At 40.7% G+C, this 26,354-nt stretch overlaps 1 protein-coding gene across 5 annotated transcripts in view; it reads right to left on the reverse strand.

Moving 5' to 3' along the window:
• The window catches only part of diaph2 (diaphanous-related formin 2), a 562,944-nt gene that overhangs the window by 378,628 nt on the left and 157,962 nt on the right, over positions 1–26,354 (reverse strand). For all 5 annotated transcript variants that reach the window (XM_054740030.2, XM_054740029.2, XM_054740031.2 and 2 more), the window contains 6 exons: positions 11,935–12,009; positions 11,790–11,859; positions 10,937–11,073; positions 5,981–6,089; positions 1,803–1,913; positions 418–530 (listed from right to left, as the gene is read on the reverse strand). In XM_054740030.2, the coding sequence (XP_054596005.2) occupies positions 418–530; positions 1,803–1,913; positions 5,981–6,089; positions 10,937–11,073; positions 11,790–11,859; positions 11,935–12,009 (615 nt within the window). The remainder of the gene's footprint in view (positions 1–417; positions 531–1,802; positions 1,914–5,980; positions 6,090–10,936; positions 11,074–11,789; positions 11,860–11,934; positions 12,010–26,354) is intronic.

The raw sequence follows: 26,354 nt of genomic DNA on the forward strand, positions 1-26,354 counted from the left end.
TCTCTGTGTAGAAGAGGACGAGTCTGGCAGGCCAGACTTGATGGAGTAAATTAATCAGTTTATTTTGTTAGAGTGTAGTACAAAAAAAGGTGAGAATTTCACTAAACATCTTAAGTATTAATAAACCAAAACTAACAAAGTATAAAGAAGTAAAAGTGAGGAGGAGTAGAGTAAATACAAAAAGACTGGAGAGGTCAAAGGTTAAGATAACAGGGTTATTTACCAAGTATACCTGGCCAGGGATGGAGCTGGATATTGTGCTTTGACTCATCTAATCCATCTCTAATGAACAAAGCCAAGAAGGGGATTTATCCTGTAAAGCTTGACCAAACCCACAATATACACTTGTGGCTTCAGGTCTGCCGGCCTGTACACCAGACCTCTGTATATTCACACACACAGAGGACAAAAGGATATTCCATCTCGGCGCGGATGTCTTCCAGGCGATGGGAGAGTTCGATAGCATCTTCCTCCTTGTTCTCATTAAACACCCTCAGCTGGATGTCGAGCTCCTCCGTCTCTTTTATCTCCTAAAATTAGTTGAAACAAACTGATGTTACAAGGGTTCACAGTGCAGTGCATGTTAAAAAAAACAGGAAAATGATAAGCAGCTTGTAACTATTCCCTACTTTAGCTGTTGCCTTCCAAAACTTTGGTGGTATTATTGACTAATTATGCCCCGAGAAAGTTATAGCTAGAGAATACAGAAAAATGAAAGCAACAATATCCTGAACCCTTCCACCAAGCGATTCAGACAATATCAATTCCTGCACACCTGTTCGAGCCACAAGGGGCTACAGGGGTGCTCCTCACCCCTTCTCTATGAATCACTGGCAGGGAAGTTTACACACTGAGACAAGGCCAAATGTAACCCAATTTCTGTAGGTATCAATCACCTGGCGCTGCTTTTTGGGTGCACCATCTGTCTCCAGCGGGCAGCCACAATGGCACAAAAATGGGGGAAGGAAGCAGGAGAGGAAGAGAGCCAACTACCTGCATCAAGGACTATCAGAACAAAATAAACTGTGCTTTCTTTTCCAGTGGACCTCACTATTTCTTTGCCAACGGCTGCACACAGACTTGCGCCACACTTCTCAGCATAACTCATAATTAGATGAAGGAGTGTCACACAGAATGTGGGCAATAAAAGTGGTAAATGTGGGACTCATAAATGAGTGTACATGGAGGTCCTTTCAAATCAGGGGGCAGAATTGAAGATAATTAAAGTAATGACCGTAAAAATCAACAGAAGCAGCTGGGATGACTTATTAACAACAGGCTCTGTGACACGCTCACCCCACTCGCAACAAATGAGAGTTTGAGTGATGAGCTGGAGCTCGCCTCGCCTTGGGCTCATGTGAAGGTGTGTACAGCGAGGTTGCTGATAATGATGCCTGTGTGCGGAGGTGCGAGCCCTGCATTGCACTCTTGCAACAAGTTCCTGCTACTACAGATCAAACTAACTGTGGCAGCTCTCTCCTTTGAGCATTTACATCAAAATCACCTTGAGTTACTTTTTAAAACTGGTACAACTGATGAATTTTGCTATCAAATCATGTTGTTTGGGTTAGCTTGTAAATGTGATTAGGAATTGTTTCCTAATCACATTTACATTTCAAAATGCTTTTAGACAAAACAACTCATAACAAAACGAATAAATGTGAATGATGTAGCTTAAGTAAGGGACATCAACGTTTCCCTAATTTAACTCAGACTTTACTGACACATTGCACATAAAGTTAATATTGAGGTCATCCAGTGGGAATGAATTCCCTGTGGTCTGTGTTCTCTAATAAACTCACAGGAAGGATCTTCTTTAGGCCACATCTTAAAAACTCGTTGCGCAGATGTATCCGGAAGTCCAGGTCATCAGGGGAGGTGACAAGAGCGTTGATCAGCTGCATGCACGCAACCTGTTTCGAAGAAAAACCAAAAACTATAGAAACATACTGACCTGAACAACAGTTGTCACAAACACGATAAACAAAGAGTGTGTGGAGAGGTGTTACAAATAACTCAGTTTGCTGATGTCCTGTACTTCTGTGATTGTTTTCTGTTGCTTTCTTTGCGATTACAGAAGTAAAGCTGCAGCGATGAGGAGGGGAAAGTAAAGAAAGAGACAGACCAGATGAAACACAGACAGTCCAGGTCTGCTGTGCCTATTGACTAGATGTGCATTATTAATGGATTTATTGGCAAAAGAAAGAGGAAAAAAAGAGTCTGTGTGCTGGGTGGGCAGCTGGGAGGAAATAACAGATGAATTATAATGAGAAGTAAGGAGTTTCATGGGAGCGAGCCGTGGATAAGGCAGTTTTCCTCTGACAGACGATCGATAAGCAGGTTGAAGGATTCCCATGGACACATCTGAAATGCTGCCTTCTTAAACCTTGACCCCTCTACAGTTGGTTGGTGTGTGTTATGGCTGGGCTGCTGATTCTTCACAGCGACCATACGTTTTTGTAGTTTTAACTTGCAGTACGTTCGTCTCACTCTGTCCACTCATTGGCTGTCTTTCTGGGTGAAAGCGTGTTGTGGCTCATCACCACCAGCGTGTGAGTGACTATTGTGTTTTAAAGCTTCTTGCGGGGTGTGAGCCTCTAAAAAGTCCATATCTACATACAGGCCATTTACCATTTGAGCTAAAACTACGTTAATGTGAATAAAATGCTGGGTGACTGGTTAAAAGTACATTTGCTAATCACATTTTAGGCAACATTCAGGTGACTGATCATCTGGAGGAACTCCAACCACATTTTAAGAAAACTTTTTTATTTTTTTTTTTTTATTTTTTCTAAATTGCAAATTAACATCTAATTAATATGTCTTTAGTTTACTCCATCCCAGTTCATACACCGCCTGCTGCTAATATTCAAAATAAATGATATTGTGTCTACGCATAAATGGAAAAGATAAGAATATAGGTCCCCTAATGCTGATTATACAGACATCAGCACTAAAAAAGGTGCCTGAGGCCCCAGAGAGGATTTTTTTGTAATGAAAATCATTTTGATTAAATCAAATACAAATTGTCTAAAAAAGAAAGTTTGATCTAGTTTTATATGTTAAAAAGGTTGTTTGTTTTTTATTATTTGAAATCCTTAATAACTGAATAAGTACAGACACAGCGGACAACTCCCACTTCCTGATTATTAATGTGCTGTGCTGAACCTCCGGCTCTGTGGTGCACTGTTACTATTTAGGAATGTAGTATGACGGTTGAAGCTACAATTGATCTCCCTGACTTTTCCAGTCCACTTAAAATAATCATCACGCATCCAGAGACCTCACTAAAATATTGCTGTTTAACAAGAAGAACAAGCACAATACAGGAATTGGGGGCATTGCTTTTTGAGTTGTATCCTAAGCTCCATACACACTTTGGCCTAGTTGTCTGTATTACTATGACATAGAAACACGTCACATCGCCTTTTGTGTCTGATACACTGGCACACAGCATGATCTCCAGCGATGTCAGGTTTCCACTGATCAGAGGTGATGTTGTGACAATTTCCTATAGCCATAAAAACTCAAAATGCAGACAAATATAAAAAAGTGTGACTGGGATTTGATCGAGCAAGTCACAACAACAAATCCCTGCAGAAATAATGTGAGCTAAAAAAAGGAAAATGCTTTGCTTTGCTGTTCTCTTTTTTTTTAAGTGAAGGTTCACTGAGAAATGTGTAAAACTTTTTTTTTTTTTGGAAAGACGCTCAGTCAGTCTAGCGCATGAAACTAGTGTTCAACCGCATGTTCCTTCATTAGCCGCTGAAACAAAATAGATGGGAAAACGACCGGGTCTGGAACAGCCACGTAACTTGGGAACAACCCTAACCCACCTTGGCACGCGGCTCACAGGCGGTTGGGTTGATTTAGCGACCAGGAGAGCGTGTTTCGGCTAGTAGATGCTAACCATTAGCAATAGCAACACACATTCACGTTTCTGTTTGTTTGGAGAGAACACATCAAGTGTTGCATTTTTACCTAAAACACAAGAGCAAACTGAGGCAGTGGAAGAACTGCGTTACTGTTAGCCAATCAGAGGCGGGATGTCGGCCCGTGATGAATATCAATGAGTAAGACTCCAAATTCTGGGATTTTTGCCATATGTGTCAGAAATCACAACAACAGAAAACTGCTCGGCTTGGTGCAAAACATAACAGATACGTAAAAATAAGAAATAGGCGCATTACAATTATAATATAAAGAGGCATAAATCATAGAAATGGCTAATGTGGTACAGATAAATATTACTGAAAACAGCAAAGAAAGAAATGAATACTCCTATTTCAACTATTAAACATTTCTCATTTTAAAACTATAAAAAAAAAGAATCTAGCATTAACTGTCATGGAAGTGCCATTAAAGAGTCTTAACCTTGTGCCACTTTTGACCTGTGCCCATATTTTTCTCACTTTTCTGTCCAGACTGAACTCTCTGAACCTGGAAGCCCAAACTTCTGCATGAACTGTAGGTACCAACAGTGTTGTCGGCCAGAAACACGGCAGACTTTCATGTTAAAGAAAAGCTTAAGGGCATCAAAATAAAAAATGAAATATATTTACTGCTGACCCGGAGCCTGACGTTTTATTGTAACCGCCACAGCCCAGACACATAAAAGCAACCCCACCAAATCTTCACAGAATTTCTACGAGTGAAGAAAGTCGTGCAGCTCATGAAAAATTCCTTCTCTTCTACCGCATACAGACAGATGCCTACATCAAGCATCTCAAACACACCTCAGTCATACGCTGTGGACTGGAGAAGCATCTGGGGAAAGGATTGTAGCAAAAAAAAGTGGAGGCGTGTCAAAAAGTTGCAATTAAAAGTGTTAATGTTGGTATAAAAAAATTTAAATTAAACGCAATTCTGGGTAAACAAGAAAACCCTGAATCCACCTTTTAATCGCATTAGCAGAGTCTAGCTGCGTGGACCATCACAGGCTTTGAATTCAAAGTCTATTAATTTCCTTGAAACTCCTGCATCAGCAAAGCATTTTAATTTACTTCACAATTAGCAGAGCGTCATTCCATTAATGGCAAATTTTAAGGGGAAAACACAGACCCACTAATAAAAGAATATCTTGTTTCTCCTGCACCAGCCGCCTCATCAGTTCCCTTCATGGCTTTTCCTTCATGACTTCTCAGGCCCTGCAGCTAAACTAATTTCTTAAGTAATTCCCTGCTTTGGTTTAAAAAAAAACATGTTTTAAGTGGTGTTGTTGCCGTTATCTGTTTTGTCCCTCTGCTTCCTGGAGAACAGTCGTGAAAATGAGGAGAGCTATGGTGCTTTGTTGCCCTTTCACACGGCTGAGTCCTCTGAGACTCAACTTGACAGCAACATGGAAAAAGGCAAGAGGAAGTATTTGTAGGATGTGAAGAAAAGACGAGTGGAAGAGAAAATGTGACAACCAACCCATTTTTTTTTATTTTCTCTTTTTTTGTGTGTTTGCAAAAATAATGGAGCGATTCGGCAGAGGTGCTCAATGACCCAGGTGCCTTTTGATTAAAGCAGCAGCAATGGAGCATTGAGTGCCTTTTAATAGCCAAGTGATCACATCTTGTCATGTGCTAGAGGGGCTGTGACAAGTCAACGTGAAGATGGAATTAATGAAAAAGTGATAAAACAGAGGAGACTATGTTAAAATCGGCCCAAGACTGTAAAAGGGAGACAAAACGTTCAACTTTAGCGCCATTTTTGTATTTTATGTTCACGCTAGTCGGTGATATGCTGGAGTTTTACTTTGATATTTAAAATCTACCCTGTCTGAAGTAGTGTGTAGACATTCTTTTGGTGCATAATGTACCGCATCAGTGCAGCGCAGACGTAAAGTATACAGCACAGTGTCTTTTAGAGTATTGTTTAATTTGTTGGATCATGCTTTTGTGTGTGTGTGTGTGTGTGTGTGTGTGTGTGTGTGTGTGTGTGTGTGTGTGTGTGTGTGTGTGTGTGTGTGTGTGTGTGTGTGTTCCTAATTACTCACCTGGAGCTGCTGGGCCTCATGGTTCTCCAGTCCCTCCACAATTGGAGCAAACCTCTCTTTATTGTTCCTCTCTGCAGCAATAGTCATAGCAGCCAGAATCTTATCCAGGCTGGAAGAACACAGAGAGCAGGCAAACACAAAAGTCAACAAACACTTTTATCACCTCACTGACAGGACATTTATTCGCAATTTGGAGCTCAAACACCATGCATCTTATCGCTTTTTGTGTGTCGGTGTGGACATTTACTCAGCCAGTCTTTGGCCACTTTGACAAACGTGACAGATTTCCATCTCTTTGTATGAAATCTAGTCTATTATTGGAGCAGTATCCAATTTTGACTTCATCTCGCTACTGCTAAGGTGAGGCTTGACAAAAACAGGGTTTTGATGCAAATGGGTTTTTGTGAAAGGCTCTGCGGTAAATTGTATTTGGCTGACTAATGTTCAAACACACTGACTAAAAAGGTAAGCAAATAAGAGCACTTATAAGGGCTCGAGGCAGCTCAGCTTGGAATACTGGACAATTTCCACCTAAACAGAAGAGAAAAGTTGTGCTTGTCTCAAACACACAAATGACTGCAGTAAATTGATGCTTTCCAAGCTGTTGTGACAATAGTGATTTATAAATAATGTGAAACTTAAGCACTAAATCTGTTATTATTCTACATGGGCATAAATGGGCCTTCTTCTTGACTGAACTAGCAAATACATAGTAAAATGTCCATCAAATATGAGTAATCACACATGCCAGATGCACTTCCTGCAGCCCGTTTTACTACTTTGTGATCAGCAGCTGATTAGTGAGCACAGGAGATTACGTGTCCGACCAGTGGATGTGCAGGGTAAGCCTGACACAGAGATAAATGGAGAGACCAAGCGCTCTGTGATAGACATTACAAAGTCACAGAGAAACGCGGGAAGCGGCATACTGAGTAGCTTTAAAGCCAGTTCAGTCGAAGCTACAAAACAGGGAAGATAGATCTGCTTAACTTGTCGTGTTCTCTTTTGATGCTGTCAGCCGAAGTGGGTGCTGAACATGAGTCAGAGTCACAACATTGGTTGGCGGAGAATTTTCTAAGCCAAAAAAAAAAAAGTGACACCTCAGCTTCTTTGGCTGTCACTTCCACAGGATCCAGACATTTTAGTGCAAGGCTATGATCACGGAAGGAATCTTGGTGTTTATCTCAACCTATTTTTGAATGTTGATGCTAGGATGGCACAAAAAAGTGGCATATATATATATATATATATATATATATATATATATATACACATATATATATATATATATATATATATATATATATATATATATATATGTATATATATATATATATATATATATATATATATATATATATATATATACATACATATATATATATATATATATATGTATATATATATAGTGGTATTTTACAATACAAAGTCAAGTAAATCAATAATTAAGTAAATAGCTGCCAGTTTCCTTTTATTAAGCTGTTTCTCTTCTATTTTTATGGCAGCTATTTATTTCGATGGAACGAAAACCAAAAGAGAAGTTTATTAAACTTCCTGGAACTCTGCAGCTATAAAACGAGTTTGGATGCTGGGGTAAGTGTCAGAACAACAAACATAAATGCTGTTTGGGATGGTCAGAGATGTGAGACACATTGCTAAACTCAGCTTGTCTCGCAGAAAATGTGGGTTTGTTTATTTCCTCAACTGCATACAGACTTGACTTTGAAGTGCATTTGTTATTCTAGTCGGGCCCTGTGGGAGGCAATAAAAAAACACTCCCATAACTCCAATTTATAAGCTGTCAACCAGGTTGTGTCCATAGCAAACTAAACTGACTAAATCCTACACAGTAAAGACACTAAGAGGCGTCTTATATTGCAATTTTTCGCCCTGTACTGAGGACATACAGATGCTGTAAATGCTTAATTAAGATAAACACAAGAGAGTAAATGCAACCAAAGGAAGACGATTGAAAAATGTACATGTATTTTGTACTTAATTGTCATTTATTTGAACAATGTTGCCCAATTTTCACATTCGTTATGATTGACAATAAAAAGGGCAACATTTTCTACTCAGCATTAAAAACAGAAAGAAAAACACTCAGTAATTCAGGGTTAAGTTGTCAGTCACAGATGTCATGATATACCTAAGCTAAAGAGTAATTTCACTATTGACACAAAATTGTACACAAGCACTAACAAATGTACAAATTTCCATGTCTGCCTTTTTTTGTTTACTCCTAATTTTGTATTTTTTAGTTTTTTTGCCGTGTGGTTGCAAAACCCACCTTTTGACCATGTTTGTCCCATTTTCTGACTTAACAAAACTTGACTGAAAAGGTTCCTGAATGGATGCCCATGACAATGCTGAGCCTCTTTGTACAATTTCAATCTTCTAAAAAATGTCCAGTTATTAAGCAAAAGACTTGTGAACATTTAAATGCATTTAGAAAACTCTTTCACAATTCCTGTTAATAATTTGTAGCAGGCTGGTGAGATACTGTTTTAAAGACCAAGCTCACTAAGTGTTTCAACTCATCTGTGGTCTCCAGTATAAATGAATTCCTTGTGAGTCGACGTCTGTGGGGGGAAAAGCTCTGGCTCTCTTGTTTCAGACAGTACAAGTGAACCAGAGAAGTGGCGAGCAGAATACAGCAGGATTTGGAGTCTTATTTTGGGACATCTCGCCTCTGATTGGCTAACAGCAACACGACTCTACCACTGACTCTGTTTGCTTTGCAACATTGATCCTCCACAAATATTTACAAATAACACAAAACTGAAGGAACTGTGTTGTGTAGTGAAGTTGCTAATGCTAACAGTTATGCTCTACTAGCTGAGACGTTCTCTGCTGTTTGTTGGACACTAAGCCAACAACAGCCTTCCCTGTTGTGAGTCAAGATGGGTGAGTCCATGAATGTTAGTGTTCAGTGTGACATAGACTTGTCAGGTTTTTGAAATCTGAGCGTTACCTCTACTATTTTCCATCGGCAGCTAATGCAGGAAATAGGGGTAGAAGACTACTTTCACGTTCAGCCACTATATTAAACTCAAGAGTGACGGATCATTGTTAAACAATAAAAATAAAAAATAAAAACAGTTTCTCATTAAGTACTGTTGGGACTTAAAGTGAATGTAGTACTTAGATCTATAAATCTGACTTCCATTTAAACCAAAAAGCTGATTTAATGTCAGGGCCCCTAATGAGCTACAGCAGTACAAATTTCTAACCCCCCCTACCTCACCTCAGCAGATCCCTTTGACCCTCTCTAGCCTCTTCCATAAAACAATGCCGCCAATTTTCTGCAAAGCTGAGGGGGCATTGGGAAGCCTTTGAATGTTCATAAGTGGTCAGACTGTAGCGGGAATGTGGCACGATCATGTGCTTTTCACAAAAGATTTTGCAATGGTGGCATAAAGGGGGTGTAGGGGAGGCCTCTGCGCTGTCACACGCTTCCTTTTAACTTGGACATAACTTGCTTTTTATTGTAATTGGAGCCGTGCTCCTAAAGGTGGCTGTCACTCACAGTCCCCATGAACTGTCTAGTGATCTGAGATCCAGCTCTAAAGGAGAGAAGCTCCTGGAGCTCTGCATCGCACAAGTTTACCAGCTGCATTCGCCATGCCGAACATTATAGCGCCACAGCTATGAAATCAAGCCCCTCCCTCCCTCGCTCTCATGGGAGAAGCACAGAAGCAAAACGTTCCGGGCACTTTTACCCCCTTGAATCAGTGAATGTAGCACCCCCTGTCAAAAGAAATAGCAGCTGGTCTTACGGTAATAGTATGAATTTGGTTTATTTGAAAGGAAATAAACTTTATGAATTTCTTTCATCACACAGCCAGAATCTTCATAAACAGAACCAAAAAATATGTAATAGATGGATGAAGACACTGTATAAAACATTTTATTTCTAAATTCCAGTCATACTCATTGTGGTACACAAATGAAAGTTGTGAGCTGTGAGCTGACGAACACATTAGAAAACAGCTTGATGTTTTACTGTTTCCTGGTTCAAACTTGATATAGAACATAAAGCAAAGAAATGCTGTATACAGCTTTATGCACAGGTATGCTCAGGCTCTCCAAAACTTTTCCAAAGCCTGCAGACAAAGAGATGGAGGCTCCTATAGGTTCAAGTTAGGGGTCAATCACAAACTAGGGCATCTGGAATCACCTTAGAATCAAAATATCACAAGCAAACCATATTTATAAGAAAAATCTTTAATAAACCAGAAACACCTTCTGCCTGCATGGTGACTCAATAAAAAAGAAGCTACTCAGTGCTAATATCAATCTCCAGATTATCAAGAGGTTTTGTGTGTGAGTTTCTTTCCAGGTTTAGAGATGTGTTTTGGTTCTGGTTAATAAAAATAATAGAATATAACGATACGTAACAATGCACCCTCTGCGCAGACTCACAAGTGGCTGTCATTAATTTCAGCTAGGTTCTTTAGAAAAAGGTAGACCAGTCTGTTTTCTAAATGATCTAAAAATATATCAGTTTTTGGCACAAATTAAATATATATTTATCAAGGAAATCTCTGGACCATATTTCATGATGGCCACTTTCATTAGGAACTGTGCACAGCAACACCTGTTCGTTATGGAAACCGTTCAAACACTTTAAAGAGGTGAAGCGCCTTTTCATCACACTTTGTGAGATTTCATTAGAATCTAACACCTATTTAGAATCCCCAAATGAATCCAAATGGTCCTGATATGAAGACCTTTAAATTGTGACAATAACATTACTTACCTCCGACTGTGCATCTAATCTTCACGATCAACCTATACGCTTTTGTGATGTGTGTGTGTGTGTGTGTGTGTGTGTGTGTGTGTGTGTGTGTGTGTGTGTGTGTGTGTGTGTGTGTGTGTGTGAGAGAGAGAGAGAGAGAGAGAGAGAGAGAGAGAGAGAGAGAGAAATTATCAGATAGAACGAATTCAACTTACATGTTTTCTTCTCCAATAATACAGATAGCTGAGAGAATTTTGACTATCTCTGTCATCATGTTTGTCTGTTTGGGATCGATCGCTCTTGCCAACAGCAACAAGCTCCGCTCGTCTCCCAAGATCTTTTGCAGTCCAAACTGTGTGAGAGATGGAGGAGATGAGGCGGGATGAGGAAGCGGTCCGTTGGGTATAAACTAATGAGAGCAGTTGTATTCATAGAGAACTTTACCTTCAAGTGAAACAGGAATTAACACACACACACACAAAAAAGCCTCAATGTACAGTAAATTGTTATAGTTGGCCCTAATCTGGTTTTAAACAGGGACGATGAGGTCACGGAGGATGATGAATTGATTCAATTCAGGACAGGACTACAGGGACAGATACTTAGAGACTCCTGCACTTTTTAGTCTCCACACAAGCGAAGCACTGGGTTGGGATGTCCATGTGTGGTGATTAGGTCTACAGGAAGTAATATCAATAGTTCATCTAACCTTGAAATGTGTGCCACTTCTGAGAAATTAGCCAAACCTTCTGGAAACAGATAATTAAAAGTCCAGGAACCTCAATTGATAAAATTAGCTCAATGTTACAGTTTCCTTATCCCGGACTCATCTAAGTGATTCAAATCCGGTTTGGAATCATCACTGAGCTGCTGTTAAATATTATTTATAACAGTTTAATGTAAGCACACAAAAACCACCCCAGCTAGTCTAGTTTTATTTATTCATAAATCACATTAAACCTTCAACAAAAACGTTTTCAACATAAATGTCAAAACTCAAGCCCACTCCCAATCATTTTAAGGTTGTTTAGTTGTTCTTTGTGCATCAGTAATTAGACTCATACGAACCTTATTGTTCATGAATGCCTTCAAGCACTGAATCAGTTTATGCTGATTCCGTTTATCAATATTTTCTTGCCTGGAAATACAAGAAAAATTACAATTATACAAACAGAACTTCAAAAAATACAGAAATTCTAATGATTGAACTCACTGTTTTTTGTCCAGCAGCTTCTCCAGCGCATCCAGAAGAAGGCCGAGACCCTCATGTCCAAAGTTATTAACCCAACTAGAAGGAAAACAAAAAGACACAAAAACATCAGATCCACCAGTATTTGTTCTATGGATGTTCCCTGTTGGTTCTCTGCAAGCCACGCTGCTTTAAAAGAGGAAAGCAAACCAACAGGATTGCATTAGTCTCATGAGGCAATATGTCAGAGTAAAATCTGAGCTCCAACGCAGAACTGCACATCCCATCTGTTTAGTCTTTATATATATATTTTTTTTTATTTCAGAGGCACGTTGCACTCTCATTGACACTGGATGCACTGTGAACCAGACTCTAAAACTGCACCCATTTACACATAAATGGACACCCATCCATCCTAACCAACGCTAAGCAGTTTGTATCCAGGCCCGATGCGAGCCACTATTTTACTGTGCCAAAAGATTAAGCAATACAAGTAAGATAACACTGTAATCGATAATGGATCGAGAGAGATAATTGCCTATAAACCGCGGCGTATCAGGAGATGGCAAATGACCCAGTGCAGATGAGCCTGTTTGTCTAAGACATGAGGAGAGACCGGGAGGAGGGTGGAGGGAACGGAGTGGCCACAGTCAGATGATGCCATTAGCTTTACTTGTTTTCAGGCCTCTGTCAATGACGCAAAATGCATGGAGCAATTTTCCCAGCATTAACGGGGCATAAGCCAATTACTTATCCCGCCTTTTTGATGATAATTTGAAATAATAATGGTTTGAGTATTAAAGCTGTTTGTATTGACTCAGTGAGTCATCAAAGACCCTCAAATAGGGATGAGATGCATTTGCCTGAGGAAGCAAGCCAAAACGAGGTGAGGTATTTCTTTAATCTACAACCAGATAAGAGCTAACTGACAACACCCCGCTAACCATTACTCAAATTGACCTCACAGTCGTTCAACACCAGCTTATAAGCTGTTGATATGAATTGCGGTGAAAAGATGAAAAGTTACTGCAATAAAGAACACCATAATATTCACAAATATCTGGAAAATATTGCAAGTGATGCTTGATTTGATTTAACTGATGCTTACAAAATCGACTTAGGCTACTGCCCCCACGACCCGACTCCGGATAAGCGGATGAAAATGGATGGATGGATGGATGGATGAATGGATGGATGGATGGATGGATGGATGGAAAACAAAAGAAAATTACAATACAGCTAGGAACAGTAGGGCGAGAAGAAAAGACAGCATGTACAAGTGCATGAAGGCTGTGAACTAATACCTTTTCATTTTTCATAACCTCAAAAATGCAGGACGTTTTGGGTTCAAGTGAATTATTATTATTATTGTTGTTGTTATTGTTATTATTATTTAGCCTAACAAGCTATCCTATTTATCCTATAAGAGGCAGAATCTACAGCTGTCTATCAAACCATCTACACATGCAGTTGGACAGTGCTAGGACCAATCAGAGCAACAAATGCAATGAAGTATTATGGCAGTCTGCCATACAGGGTGGAAGAAGAAGCAAAAACACTAAATATCTGCTCATGTCTCAAAGATAAGCTAAAACCCAAACCATCCAAAGTTGATGCCAAAGTCATTTCAAATGAGCGCTGTTCCTGAGTTGACACAATCTTGTAGATTTTTTTTTTGTTTGTATCTCAGCTATTTTGTTAAGCCTGCCCAACAAACATAGAGTGATATGAGTGGCTAGATTCAAAATTGTTTGGGCCAATGGTAAAACCTGCTGAAGTTACAATGGAACGTGGCTACATTGACGAAAAGAACAAAATCTTTTGCTATTGCTATGGATTTTGTGTTTTTCCATTAAAAAATTTAACTCTTGCTTCCAGTTGCAACACAATGCTTTCTACTTCAAGGTTTTTTTACTGCACTAAATATTTTGAGTCCTCTCAACATCCCAGACTGCTCATCATTCTCTGTCCCCTCCTGCAAGCCTCTGGGTGCTCTTCAGCTTCTATACGCCCCAAATGTTACCACAGAAACCACAGAAAAAAGAAATAGATGGAACATTCATAGTGTTTGTCCCGAAGCATAAAAACACCCACACATGTTACAAGAGAAGCTGACTCAATGGACAGCAAACTTTCACAAACACAAATAAAAATAATCTCCAAAAGCAATTTCTATTCCATCATATGAGAAGCATGGATTAAGCTGAGAACATTGGACTATTACACTTGGTATTTTAAGCATTTAGCACATAATTCTTAAGACAACAGAGAAGCAAAACCTCAAACACGACCCACAATTACTGAAGGAAGAGATCAAATCGATTCCAAGTCTTAAGTTTACCCCTAATGTAGGGATATATAGACACGGATTTTATTAACTTGTTCATGCAATATTGATAGCCTTAATCCTCTAGTTGAGTGCCACCAAAATGAAATGCTTTCTGCAATCATGTATATGTCCCTGGCAAAATACAAAATTAATGGTTGGTTAAAGAGAAAAGAAAAAGAAAAAGCCAAGAAAAAGGAATAAATGGCAATATTTCACTGAAGAGTGAAAAAGTGAAGAAAAAAATGGTAACGCATTACAATAAGAAACACAGAATTGTTAGGGACTAATGGGTAGTTAACCAGTACTTAATGGTAAAACACCCACCAGTCTGAATCAAGGGACTAATGGTTAGTTATCAAAGGAACAGAGGAGAAACAAGTCATTACTTACTTAACTACTTTTTGGTATTATCCAATCATAGCAGTTAACTGATTTTTGTACAAATAAAAATCAACATTTTTATTATAACTTCATGAACATAACTATCTAATATCCAAAATCTACTTAGAATAGATGAGAATTGGAGAAGCTTAGATAATAGAAACCATACAGTCTTATTCACTCACTCACTCACACACACACACACACACACACACACACACACACACACACACACACACACACACACACACTGTAATGGTTTTAATTTCCATTTGCCAAAAGATACACAAGTGTGAGTAGTTAAATATACGGGTTAGTAATGGACTGAATGGTGAAAAAATCAGTGAGTGGTTGATTGAGCGTTGGTTTCGTGTTTAGGCAACTTTCACAAGGATTGATTTAAGCCACTCTCGTAATTTGAGGACTACTGATACTCAAGGCTTTGAGAAAATACATTATAACAGACTAAGCTACACAACTGTCCCTCTGTGGGTTTACTGGCCTATCTGGTGCTTCAAAAGTCTGATGTGCTGCATAACAAATGAATCTCAGCAATCTAGCCACCAGTGTCTCCGTACTGGATCTGCATTACTTGGATGAAGCGGAAGGCCCAATGTTAATGTCAATGTTTATTTAACTTTAATTTTCTGTCAACAGTTTGTTTATGTTTTGATCTTTAGATAAATGATGATTAATGACCTGCACTTGTACAGTGCCTTTCAGAGTCAGAGGACTCCAATGCGCTTTACACTACAGTGTATTTTTCATCCATTCTCACACTGGTGATGATAAGCTACATTGTAGCTACAGCTGTCCTGGGGCACACTGACAGAGGAGAGGCTGCCAAGCACAGGCGCCACCAGTCCTTTCGACCACCACCAGCAGGAAAGGTGGGTTAAGTGTCTTGCCTTAGGACACAACAGCAGAATTCTCTGTAAGGAGACGAGACGGAACCTGCAACCTTTCGATTACTGGACAACCCGCTCAACCTCCTGAGCTACTGCTTAGCTTTTGCTGCTCTTAGACTCAAGAAGCTGTGCTGGTTCACTGTTTTCTCGGGGGGGGGGGGGGGGGGGGGGGTGTCTTATGCGCTCCGTCCCGCAGCGCTACTCCGTGAGAGCGGGGGAGAGGGGTCGCACACGTTCCGCTGCTGTTTCTCACCAGTATCAGCTGATGGAGGGCTCTAGTTTCGTTGCACCATTCGTGTCAGCAGACACGGTAGGGCCGGGGAGGGGGGCGAGGCATGACGCTTAGCCTGGCGGGTGGCCAAGCAAAACCTGGTGGGCTGCCAGGCTTATAAAGCGCTGGGGGAAACCCTGCATGACAATGTAACTCAATGTAATACATGACAGCCTCATCTAGTGCATAGCTTTTGTTTTTGTGCATATACGTAGTTATCATCCATTTATTGTTATCGAGGTGAACTCCTCAATATGGTATTGATTTTAGGCCATATTGCCTTGTCCTATATCAATAAAGTTAGGTGGTTTTGATAAAAAATGGGTTTTATCAGTTTTTGCAAATGAACTTCTCATATTTACTATGGTAGATGATGAGTGACAGTGAGCTGCAATCAGCAACAGTTAAAATCAACCTGAGCCAGCACAGAATATGCTAATGCTAACTAGCCTCAAAGTTAAAATCAGGCCACATTTTAACTGTTGCAGCTCAGTTCTGATGATTTACATACATAAATAAAAAGTAACTTGTTTGGGATGCTGATTTATAAGTATTAAATGTTGAAGGTTGTGAGTCTACACTAAACGTGTACAGCAAAGAATGTGTAATGACTAATAACAAATATGTAATTAAATACAACATCAGTGTTATGGAAACAAATGATGGTAATTACATCCCCCATTAAAAGCAGCTAAATAACACCGCCCATCACCTCAGATTCAGGTGTGTTTTATTTTGATGAATCCCGCCTGGGTTTGTTTACACGACACCAGACAGAAAACTTGGCCCATGATTATGAATCACACCGTGTTGAAGTGCTGCTCAAAACACAGCGGCCATTTCCTGTTCCCTATACAGAGAATTATAGAGTGGACACCAAGGGCTGAATGAGTGAACATTTGAAATACAGTCCAGGTGTGTGACAACTGCAAACATAAAAACAACTGAAGTGCACGCTGAAAAGGGGAACAGGGGGGTATTCCAGAAAGCGAGTTAAGAACATCAGAGATCTCCTGATAAATCCCTGCTTGGCAAAGCGCTCCCCCTTCATCCAGGTTTTGCCGGCTCCACGAACGACTCTCAGGTGGATTCAATCCCCTATAATCCAATCGAGGAGCAGCAAGTGAGGCTCACGCGCGTCCACAGGCACCCCCTGTTAATCAACGCTAGGTAAATGAGAATGCAAGTAAAGGACAGAGCCTCATTCTTCATCCAGATGGAGCAATAATTATTCCTTCATGCCTGCGAGGATTATAAAGACATCAGAACTAAGATAGAGACCATGAGCTGTTTGAAAAAAGCTGTGCAGCTGTGTCACATCTTCCACCCATCAGCACCACCCAGCGCACTAATGCACCTGCCAGAACTCTATCACCCACCGGATATCCGCCCCAACGTCAATACCTGGAGTATATACGGAAGTCCAACCATAACACCAGCACTCAATCATGGATTTGCATAGATAGGAGCTACAAGTAAACGGAGCCTCGGCTCTTCACAACGATCGCCAAGACTCCTACCAGTAAGTCAACGTCTGTTACGCTGAAGCGTCGGCCCAATCTCGTTCCCTTTCGAGCTCTGCCCGACGCTTGTAGAATAATGGCGTGCCTGCCACACCCAGCGCATGCTACTGTGTTTGGGTCATAACACACGCCACATTCCAACTACTGCTGTTGTCTCAGAAGCCTGAGGCACACCGAAGGCACAAGCGCCGCATCGCTCCCGACATTTTGAGAAGTCAAGTGGTCACACAAGGACGCACCGCGCCACTGAGAGCTTCTTAAAGAGTCACATGATAGTCACAACATCACGCGGGACTTGAGAGCAGAAAGCGGGAAGTGACTTGCCGTTGTGTTTTGTGAAGCTCGAATTCAATAAGAATGGTTAAGTATGCTATTTATTTGAATATTTTAAGATCAATAGTACTTTAAATTTATCAAAACTGCGGCTGGGTTTGTTCCATAAAGCCGTTCCGCGTCGTAATGTCTGCTGTAAAGTACTCCACAATGTTGTAAACAGCGCGCCGCGGCGCTCTCCATGTGCCCATTCTCAAAAACTATAATGGCTTTTATTTAAAATGACAGCGCGGTGTGGGTGTGGCACGGTCTTGTTTGTCCACATATGTTATTAAAGTTTTCATCATTTATGTGTCGTTTTCATGTTCTGCTTATGAGTCTGGATGTTTAGAGACTATGACTGTTTTTTGCTGAGCAGCTGTGACTTTTAAGAATATACGTTCGTGGTGGTAAAGTGACCTTAAAGTTAACATATATTACACATTGAGGAAAAAACATCACGTAGGTCATTTAAATCAAATATTAACATGGTTGACACGTGTAACCAGAGTAAATATGTAGTCACGTCAATAAAGTATTTCCTTTTACATAAGTATTATGTTAGCAGCTGTAAGATTATATGGGTCCATCCCAGATAAAAGCTGATATATAATTATACTTATTAATAGTGTTGACATCAGGGGAAACATCATTGGAATGAAATGCTCCTGGCTGCAAATGAAGGTTAATTACGAAAAATTGTTAAGATGTAAATCCAATAAGAACTCAGTTTTAAAAGTTTTAACTCCACATGTATTAATAATTTAGCCATCAAGAACAAAGCTGCAGCTGCTGCTACCGCTGTGGGCCAGAGGTGACGCTAATTCACCACCTCGTAGCTGCCAGCCACCGACAAGAAAAAGGTGACGTCACTCGCCTCACCCAAGCATATTCACAAAGCGTCAGTAAGCCTAGCTGCTAGCCTGCCACGGAGCAGTTTTGTTCTCCAGCATGTGTTAACATGGTGAATGGGAGGGGATTCGGGCTAGCCACGTTCTTAGAACCGATTTAGGAGCAGTTAGACCAGGAACCTCAAAAGTAAGCCTGGTTGTGGGAAAATCTCGCTTTCTGGAACAGTCCTCAGGAAGGGAATTAGTTGGGAGTATAGAGGGGGAAAAGAATCAGCGATGAGTGGGAGGGATGTAGTAAAATCAATATTGAATCTAACTCAGTGGGTTTAACAAGCCTATTGCTGGATTTAAAATCAAACACCTCAAAAGCACATTTATGATGAATACAAAACTACATTACAGTTTGTTTATTTATTAAAAAATAGAAAACTATTTCTTTTTATACAACTCATCTGCAGGTGTCTGTATTGCAAAGCTTCGGTTGGAGATATGAAACAATACAAAGGGGAAAAAGTGTTTTTGGACAACCTATAAATAGATTAATAAAATAATACTAAGATAAAAAGATCAACCCAGTTCTCTAATATAATTAAATAAAGCAAAAACCAATAACAATACGATACACACACACTTACAAAGGTTATTTATAAGAAGTATCAGTTACAAAAACACTTCTGCTAAATTATTCAGCATTCTTAAATGACCAAACACTTTTCTCTCTGTGATTTTATTGACCCCTTTTTAAAGAAACACTCAACCCCAAAAGAATTGAGTTAGGTAGTTAAGATGTCCATCACCCAGGAAACTACCGGAATGTTGTGTGTAACCAGAATCTGAGCAGAAAGATAGATCACCAACATGAATTATTGAACTGTGTTGTTTCTAAAAGAGAACACCAAGCAGCAAGCATGTTCCACGTGGAACTCCAGCATACATGAACTCTCCACCCATGCTGCCTCTCCGCTTGGCTCTCCTAATAATATCCCAGGTCTCCTGCTCCTGCTAGCTGGCACTGATATTTACCGTAATGTGTCACAGCAGTGAGCATGTGATGGCTGGCTGTGCAGTTTGAGATAGTAGTTTCTCTGCAACTTATTTTTCTTAACAATATAACAAGAAACTTTACTGGGTAAAAGCGAGGAAACCTTTGCAGAACCAACTGGGGTCATACTGTTGTTTCATTTTGGTGCTAAAGCAAATAATGCAGTCTCAGGACTATAGCTGGTGTCAGCACTTCACAAATGTGATTTTGGGTGCAATCCAAGTAAGCACAGGACCCAGAGTAGCTCAGCACTCAACAGCAGCTCTCTTAACAAACTAGTTAGAGAATTACACCAACATCTGTCTTTAATCAAGACTCAGAAAACATCTACATATTTATCTAGACAGTTTAATCATGTTGCAAAGAAGCCGGTGTGAGACGCTGGAATGTGCATGTCTCTTTAAAAATAAAACTCAAGTATTAGGTACAGTCAGCTGTCAGCATGCCATGATCTTTAGAAGCTTGAAATGTCTCTCCACAGAGTACAAAACACTTTTGTGTATTTGTTGTCTAAAGGACATAAAGTATGAAATCCTACACAGCAAACCTTTTGACTGCAGCTAGATAGGCAAAAACTACATGCTAGATTTTACTTTCACCCACAATTTCAGTTGATTTGTTTTATGTAAAACTGTGCATAATGTGGACGATGAGATATCTTTATCTTGAGACTGTGTAAAGAACTCTAAAACTGAGTTTCATCCTCTGATGAAAGGGAAATGGAAAGTCCTTGAAAGTACTCCCTCCTTTTCAAATGTCATAATGGTTCCACTTCAATGGAGCTTTGGTAGCTGGTACATTTTTTTAAGAAAGGTGTTGAGAAGTGTGGCCATAAAATATGTGCACCAAAACACAAGCGCTTCTAAACTGCTGCACTAGATGACTTCTGCTGGTTAGGAAGGTGATTTAAACTTTTCTTGCCATGAGAAATAAAATGGGCACATGAGAACAGACTATTTTGTTTTCAGAGTTTCAATAGAAAATGTTGTTTTAAATGTACAACAGTTCTCTCACATTAACTTTGTAGCCTGACATAATGTCGTTTTACATGTGTCATCAGCTAAAGTACTGAAATGAAAAGGATCAATGTTGATCCACCACTTGCTCGACAGCCAATTCAACCACAAAGGTGATTAGAACTGATTTTTATTTAATACTGTAGAGAAGATGTTCTTACATTTAATTAGAAACCATAGAATGTGAAATATCATGAAATGTCACCTTAATGGATCTTTTGAGTAAATTTAACCAGAAGATCGGATCTTTTTATAGCAGGGATTGAGCAACACTTCGTATCAACTCCAAGAAAGAGAGAGTCAGGTTTCAAAAGTTAAAAGATTTATTTCTAAACAATTTGAACAAGACTAACTTTAAACACTATGTGACGATGAACTAAGGTGAAGTAAGACTGAGGATGGTGAATATGTTCAGAACCAGCAAATCCGGCTTTGAGGAGATTCTGGTCCACCAACCGGCGCCTCGGGGGGATAGCAGTGCACTACCAACACTATCTATAGTGGGGACGGTGTGCTGCTGACCTCTACTCAGGACGCTGTGGATCGGTGGGCAGAATACTTCGAAGACCTCCTCAATCCCACCGAGGAAGCAGAGTCCGGGGACTTTGGGTTGGCCTCTCAAATCTCTGGTGCTGAGGTCACTGAGGTGGTTAAAAAGCTCCTCTGTGGCAAGGCTCCAGGGGTGGATGAGATCCGCCCGGAGTTCCTTAGGGCTCTGGATGTTGTGGGGCTGTGTTGGCTGACGCGGCTCTGCAATATCGCGTGGACATCGGGGGCAGTCCCACTGGACTGGCAGACCAGGATGGTGGTACCCTTATTTAAAAAGGGGGACCACAGGGTGTGTTCCAACTAAGTCAAAGTCAAAGTCCGTTTAATTGTCACTTCTGCCACATGTACAGGACATACAGAGAAATGAAATTACGTTACTCTCAAACTCTCGCTAGATAGAAAATAAACATTTAGTATAAAAACAGTAACCAAGTTCAGAGAGAGTGTGGGGGAAGAGAGAGGAGAGGTGGGAGAGCCGGGAGGGAGTTTAGCTTCCTAACTGCCTGATGGATAAAGCTGTCCTTCAGTCTGTTGGTCCTGGCCTTGAGACTCCGCAGTCTCCTCCCTGACGGCAGCAGCTCGAAGAGGCTTTGCATTGGGTGAGTAGGATCAGCCGCAATGCGAAGGGCCTTTTTTGTGAGGCAGGTGTTGTAGATGTCTGGTAGGGAGGGGAGAGAGACCCCGATGATCTTCTCTGCTGCTCTCACTATACGTTGGAGGGTTTTAAGGCAGGATACGTTGCAGGCTCCGAACCACACAGTGATGCCGCACGACAGGATGCTCTCGATGGTGCCTCTGTAGAAAGTGTACAGGAGCATTTCATTCCACTGATGTTGCCCCTGATGTCAACACTATTAATAAGTATAATTATATATCAGCTTTTATCAGGGATGGACCCATATAATCTCACAGCTGCTAACGTAATACTTATGTAAGAGGAAATACTTTATTGATGTGACTACATATTTACTCTGGTCACACGTGTCAACCAGGCTTATAAAGCTGCGGGGTGGTGATCCCTGTAATTAAAAAGGGGGTTTGCAGGGTGTGTTCCAACTACAGGGGGATCACACTCCTGGGCCTTCCTGGTAAGGTCTAATCAGGGGTTCGGGAGAGGAGGGTCCATCGGATTGTTGAACCTCAGATTCAGGAGGAGCAATGTGGTTTTCGTCCTGGCCGTGGAACACTGGACCAGCTCTATACCCTTAGGGGGATCCTAGAGCATGCGTGGGAATTTGCCCAACCAGTCTACATGTGTTTTGTGGATATGGAGACGGCGATTGACTGCGTCCCTCGGGGGGCCCTGTGGGGGTTACTCCTGGAGTATGGGGTACCAGGCCCTCTGATACGGGCTGTAAGGTCCCTGTATGACCGGTGCCAGAGCTTGGTCTGCATTGCCGGCAGTAAGTCGGGCTCGTTCCCAGTGAGAGTTGGACTCTGCCAAGGCTGCCTTTTGTCACCGATTCTGTTCATAACCTTTATGGACAGGATTTCTAGGCACAGCCAAGGTGTGGAGGGCATCCGTTTTGGTGGCCTGAGGATCAGGTCTCTGCTTTTTGCAGATTATGTGGTCCTGTTGGCTTCATCAGAACGTGATCTTCAGCTTTCGCTGGTGTGGTTCGTAACCGAGCGTGAAGCAGCTGGGATGAGAATCAGCTCCTCTAAATCTGAGAACATGGTCTTGATTCAGAAAAGGGTAGAATGCCTTCTCCGGGTCAGGGATGAGGTCCTGCCCCAAGTGGAGGAGTTTAAGTATCTCGGGGTCTTGTTCACGAGTGAGGGAAAACTGGAGCGTGAGATCGATAGGCGGATTGGTGCTGCATCTGCAGTGATGCGGGCGTTGTACTGGTCTGTCGTGGTGAAGAGAGAGCTGAGTCAGAAGGCGAAGCTCTCGATTTACCGGTCGATTTATGTTCCTACCCTCACCTATGGTCATGAGCTTTGGGTAGTGACTGAAAGAATGAGATCGCGGATACAAGCGGCCAAAATGAGTTTTCTCCGAAGAGTGGCTGGGCTCTCACTTAGAGATAGGGTGAGAAGCTCGGTCATTTGGGAGGGGCTCGGAGTAGACCCGCTGCTCCTCCACATCGAGAGGAGCCAGTTTAGGTGGCTCGGGCATCTGGTCAGGATGCCTCCTGGACGCCTCCCTGGTGAAGTATTCCGGGCAAGTCCAACCGGGAGGAGACCTAAAGGTATACCCAGGACACCGTGGAGGGACTATGTCTCTCACCTGGCCAGGGAACGCCTTGGGATTTCCCTGGAGGAGCTGGCCCAAGTGGCTGGGGAGAGGGAAGTCTGGGCCTCTCGCCTTAGGCTACTGCCCCCGCGACCCGACTCCGGATAAGCGGATGAAAATGGAAATGGAACAGCAGAGACAGTGTAACAGCCACTTGTAATGTGTGCATAGTAGGTTTTCAACATGGTGGAAAAGACAGAGGTGCATGATAGCAAACTTTTGCCATTAACAGTGCCTGTTCAATGCGGCAACTCAGACAAAAACACAGAGCTCGAAACATTGAAATTCAAGCTAAATAACAAAGAAATAGTGCCGGCGGACTGTTAAACATCAGGGGTTTTCTGTCTCCTGCAGCACCTTAGTCCGCCGGCTGTGGCGCCATATGTCTGCCCCGTCATGGGAAAGAAAATAACTCATTACAGCTGCAAACTGAAGATGTAAACAATTAGAAATATAAGCAACTGCACATTTTAAATACATTCCTAATTTAAATGTATTTTTTTAATCAACTAACTTCATTATCAAGTGAAAGTGAAACTTGCAGGACAAATTGAATCCATCCATCTTCCTCCCACAGTCAACTTGGGTTTGTTTTCCTTTTTTTCTCACTTTAATGCATTGCTGAAGGACTGGATCAGGGCTCAGTATCGGCAGATACTCAAAATCAAACGACTCAGACTCAGATCAGAAGCAAAGAAATGTGAACTTCCCTAATGGTGGCTGCTGGAAACGGGATATTTTGGCTTCACTTTTCAAAAACAACAAAAGGCTGAGACCCTTTGATTATGTTTAAGTAAGTTGAGTTGGTAATGACCATCACAAACATCACAAAGTGACAACAGTACAATCATTATGAGTGCTGAAGAACCAGGCGGATGTGTGTATACATGAAGTAGTAAAGATCACTGATTCGACCAACAGCACTCATCCCCCACTACAGGTAATAAGAGTAGCTTCCTTCATGTCAATAGGGTGTATTTAACCGGTTAAAAGAGCAAGTCGCTACCTGAAATACCTCATTTATGACTTTCTAACTAATGAAACCATAAAGACTATAATCATCAAAGGTCAAGAGCAACAAAACTGGCCCACAACTGAATGATTTAGACATGAATTTATTTGTGCAACAAGTCTTTGTTGAGAATAAAGCTGAACTATCATCAGTCAAAGTGAAATCTCCCTCACTTGGCCAAACTTTTACCTTAACCATCTGTCAGCACAAGCTGGTGCTCTATCACCACTCGCCACAAACTTTGCTGCACTTTCATCTTCTAACTTCTGCTGTCCTGCATCATGATGCTTTTTCCAGCAGTCTCTTCAGAGTTGTCTTCAACATTTATCATCCTCTGGTTCAAACTGACTTCAAACAAAGAGACCTTTATTTCACTAAAAGGAGCAGAGGCGTGAGTTATTCATCGTCTTTAATCGCTATAGGTAAAATCCATGTTATTGCTGCACCTCTATAGTAAAGTACTACCACAGTAAGGGTATTTATACTCTGAACAAAGCCCTTCAAAGTTACTTAAATATCACACGTATACAATCAGGATTTATCTAAGAAAGTCTAGATTGCTCTGGTAATGGGTTTTATTTAAAACTTACTTTATTGTTGATGTATTCCACATGAGTTTATATGTTTGTTTGCTTTATTTAATTAGGAGTTAAATATAAATAAAGGTCTTATGAGATCAAATTTTTTACAGGATAGTTTTGCAAAATATCAAAAATATTTCTAAAAGACCAATGGCTCTAAAATGAGACATACTGCATTACATTTGTTTAATTATTTTATTTATTCTAACACATAAACTATGGTCTTGAAACAATAAATAAAAAATTGTATTTCTTATTATTTTCTTTTTGCACATCCCAGACATTACATAAACAAGGTTCTAGTTTTTAACCATATGAAATAATAGCAGACTTTTCTAAATCATCTATGCATCATTCAGGGGCAGTAACAGATATCTTTGAGCTTAACAACTTAACAGATGGTGTCATAAAATGAAAAAAGTCTCAGACACTGAGGACGTTTATCTCTTTGAATTCACTGTAAGTGCTCTGCAGGAAGGAGGGTAAAGATCAACTCAGAAGTAAGCTGAAAGGATAAAAACTGGTTAACCGGCTCATGCCTGATTGCTTGTCATGTCTATTGTAGACTTCACAAAAGATCCATGCCAAATTTTTCAATACAACTCTAACTGTTCTTCAACAAGGACCGCTGCAGCAGCCTGGAAAGTAAAACACAAAAAACTGATTCGCTGATATTTTAACAAAAAATAAACTGTTATGTTGTATTGTGTTCAAAAATGTCCCACCTCCATTCTCTTTTACAAGAAGAACAGAAAAGTTTCTGGAAGGCGGTTGAGAGAGGTTGGTAATAACTTAAGAACAGTCTCACAGCAACACAAGCAAAATCCACCAAGAGGAAGCTTAGAGTATCCCTGACATATGCTGCAGCTCTGACAGACTCGCGTTTTCATAAGCTCATACCTCCATAATGAACCTTAACATTCCATCATTATGCAGAGAATCACATTATCTTCCTTTCTGTAATATAAATGATAATAAAAGAGGAAGCCGACGTGTTTTATCCACAAATTTGAAAGGCGTTCATCTGCCATGTGCCCCAAAATAGCTTAACATTACTGAGACCATTCTTTTAATACTTTACAGTCCAACGTTTTCAAATATTAAAATTGACATGAAGTCTGATTAAGCTTATCTACTGTAAGACAAGTACAGAGGACCAATGACGGATGATTCACTTTGATACTGGAACATCAAAAATGACAGATTTTTAAACAGCAGCATCGCCTCATAGATTCACTCTGTCACTAATCACACTTTATTTCTACACCAGACGGAAGTTCAGGTCTAAGCAGCGGAGAAAGCAGACCTTAGAGACGCTTAGGAGCTCCTACTGGTTTCAACAGGAGAAAGACAGATGGATGTGCTCCTTTGTGTTGGTGTTAATTGGCTGTTGTAAACACAGTAGAGAGGAGAGGGCCAGAGGACGACGAGTG

The sequence above is a fragment of the Nothobranchius furzeri genome, chromosome 1 (genome assembly GCF_043380555.1).
Source record: "Nothobranchius furzeri strain GRZ-AD chromosome 1, NfurGRZ-RIMD1, whole genome shotgun sequence".
Classification (NCBI taxonomy): domain Eukaryota; kingdom Metazoa; phylum Chordata; class Actinopteri; order Cyprinodontiformes; family Nothobranchiidae; genus Nothobranchius; species Nothobranchius furzeri.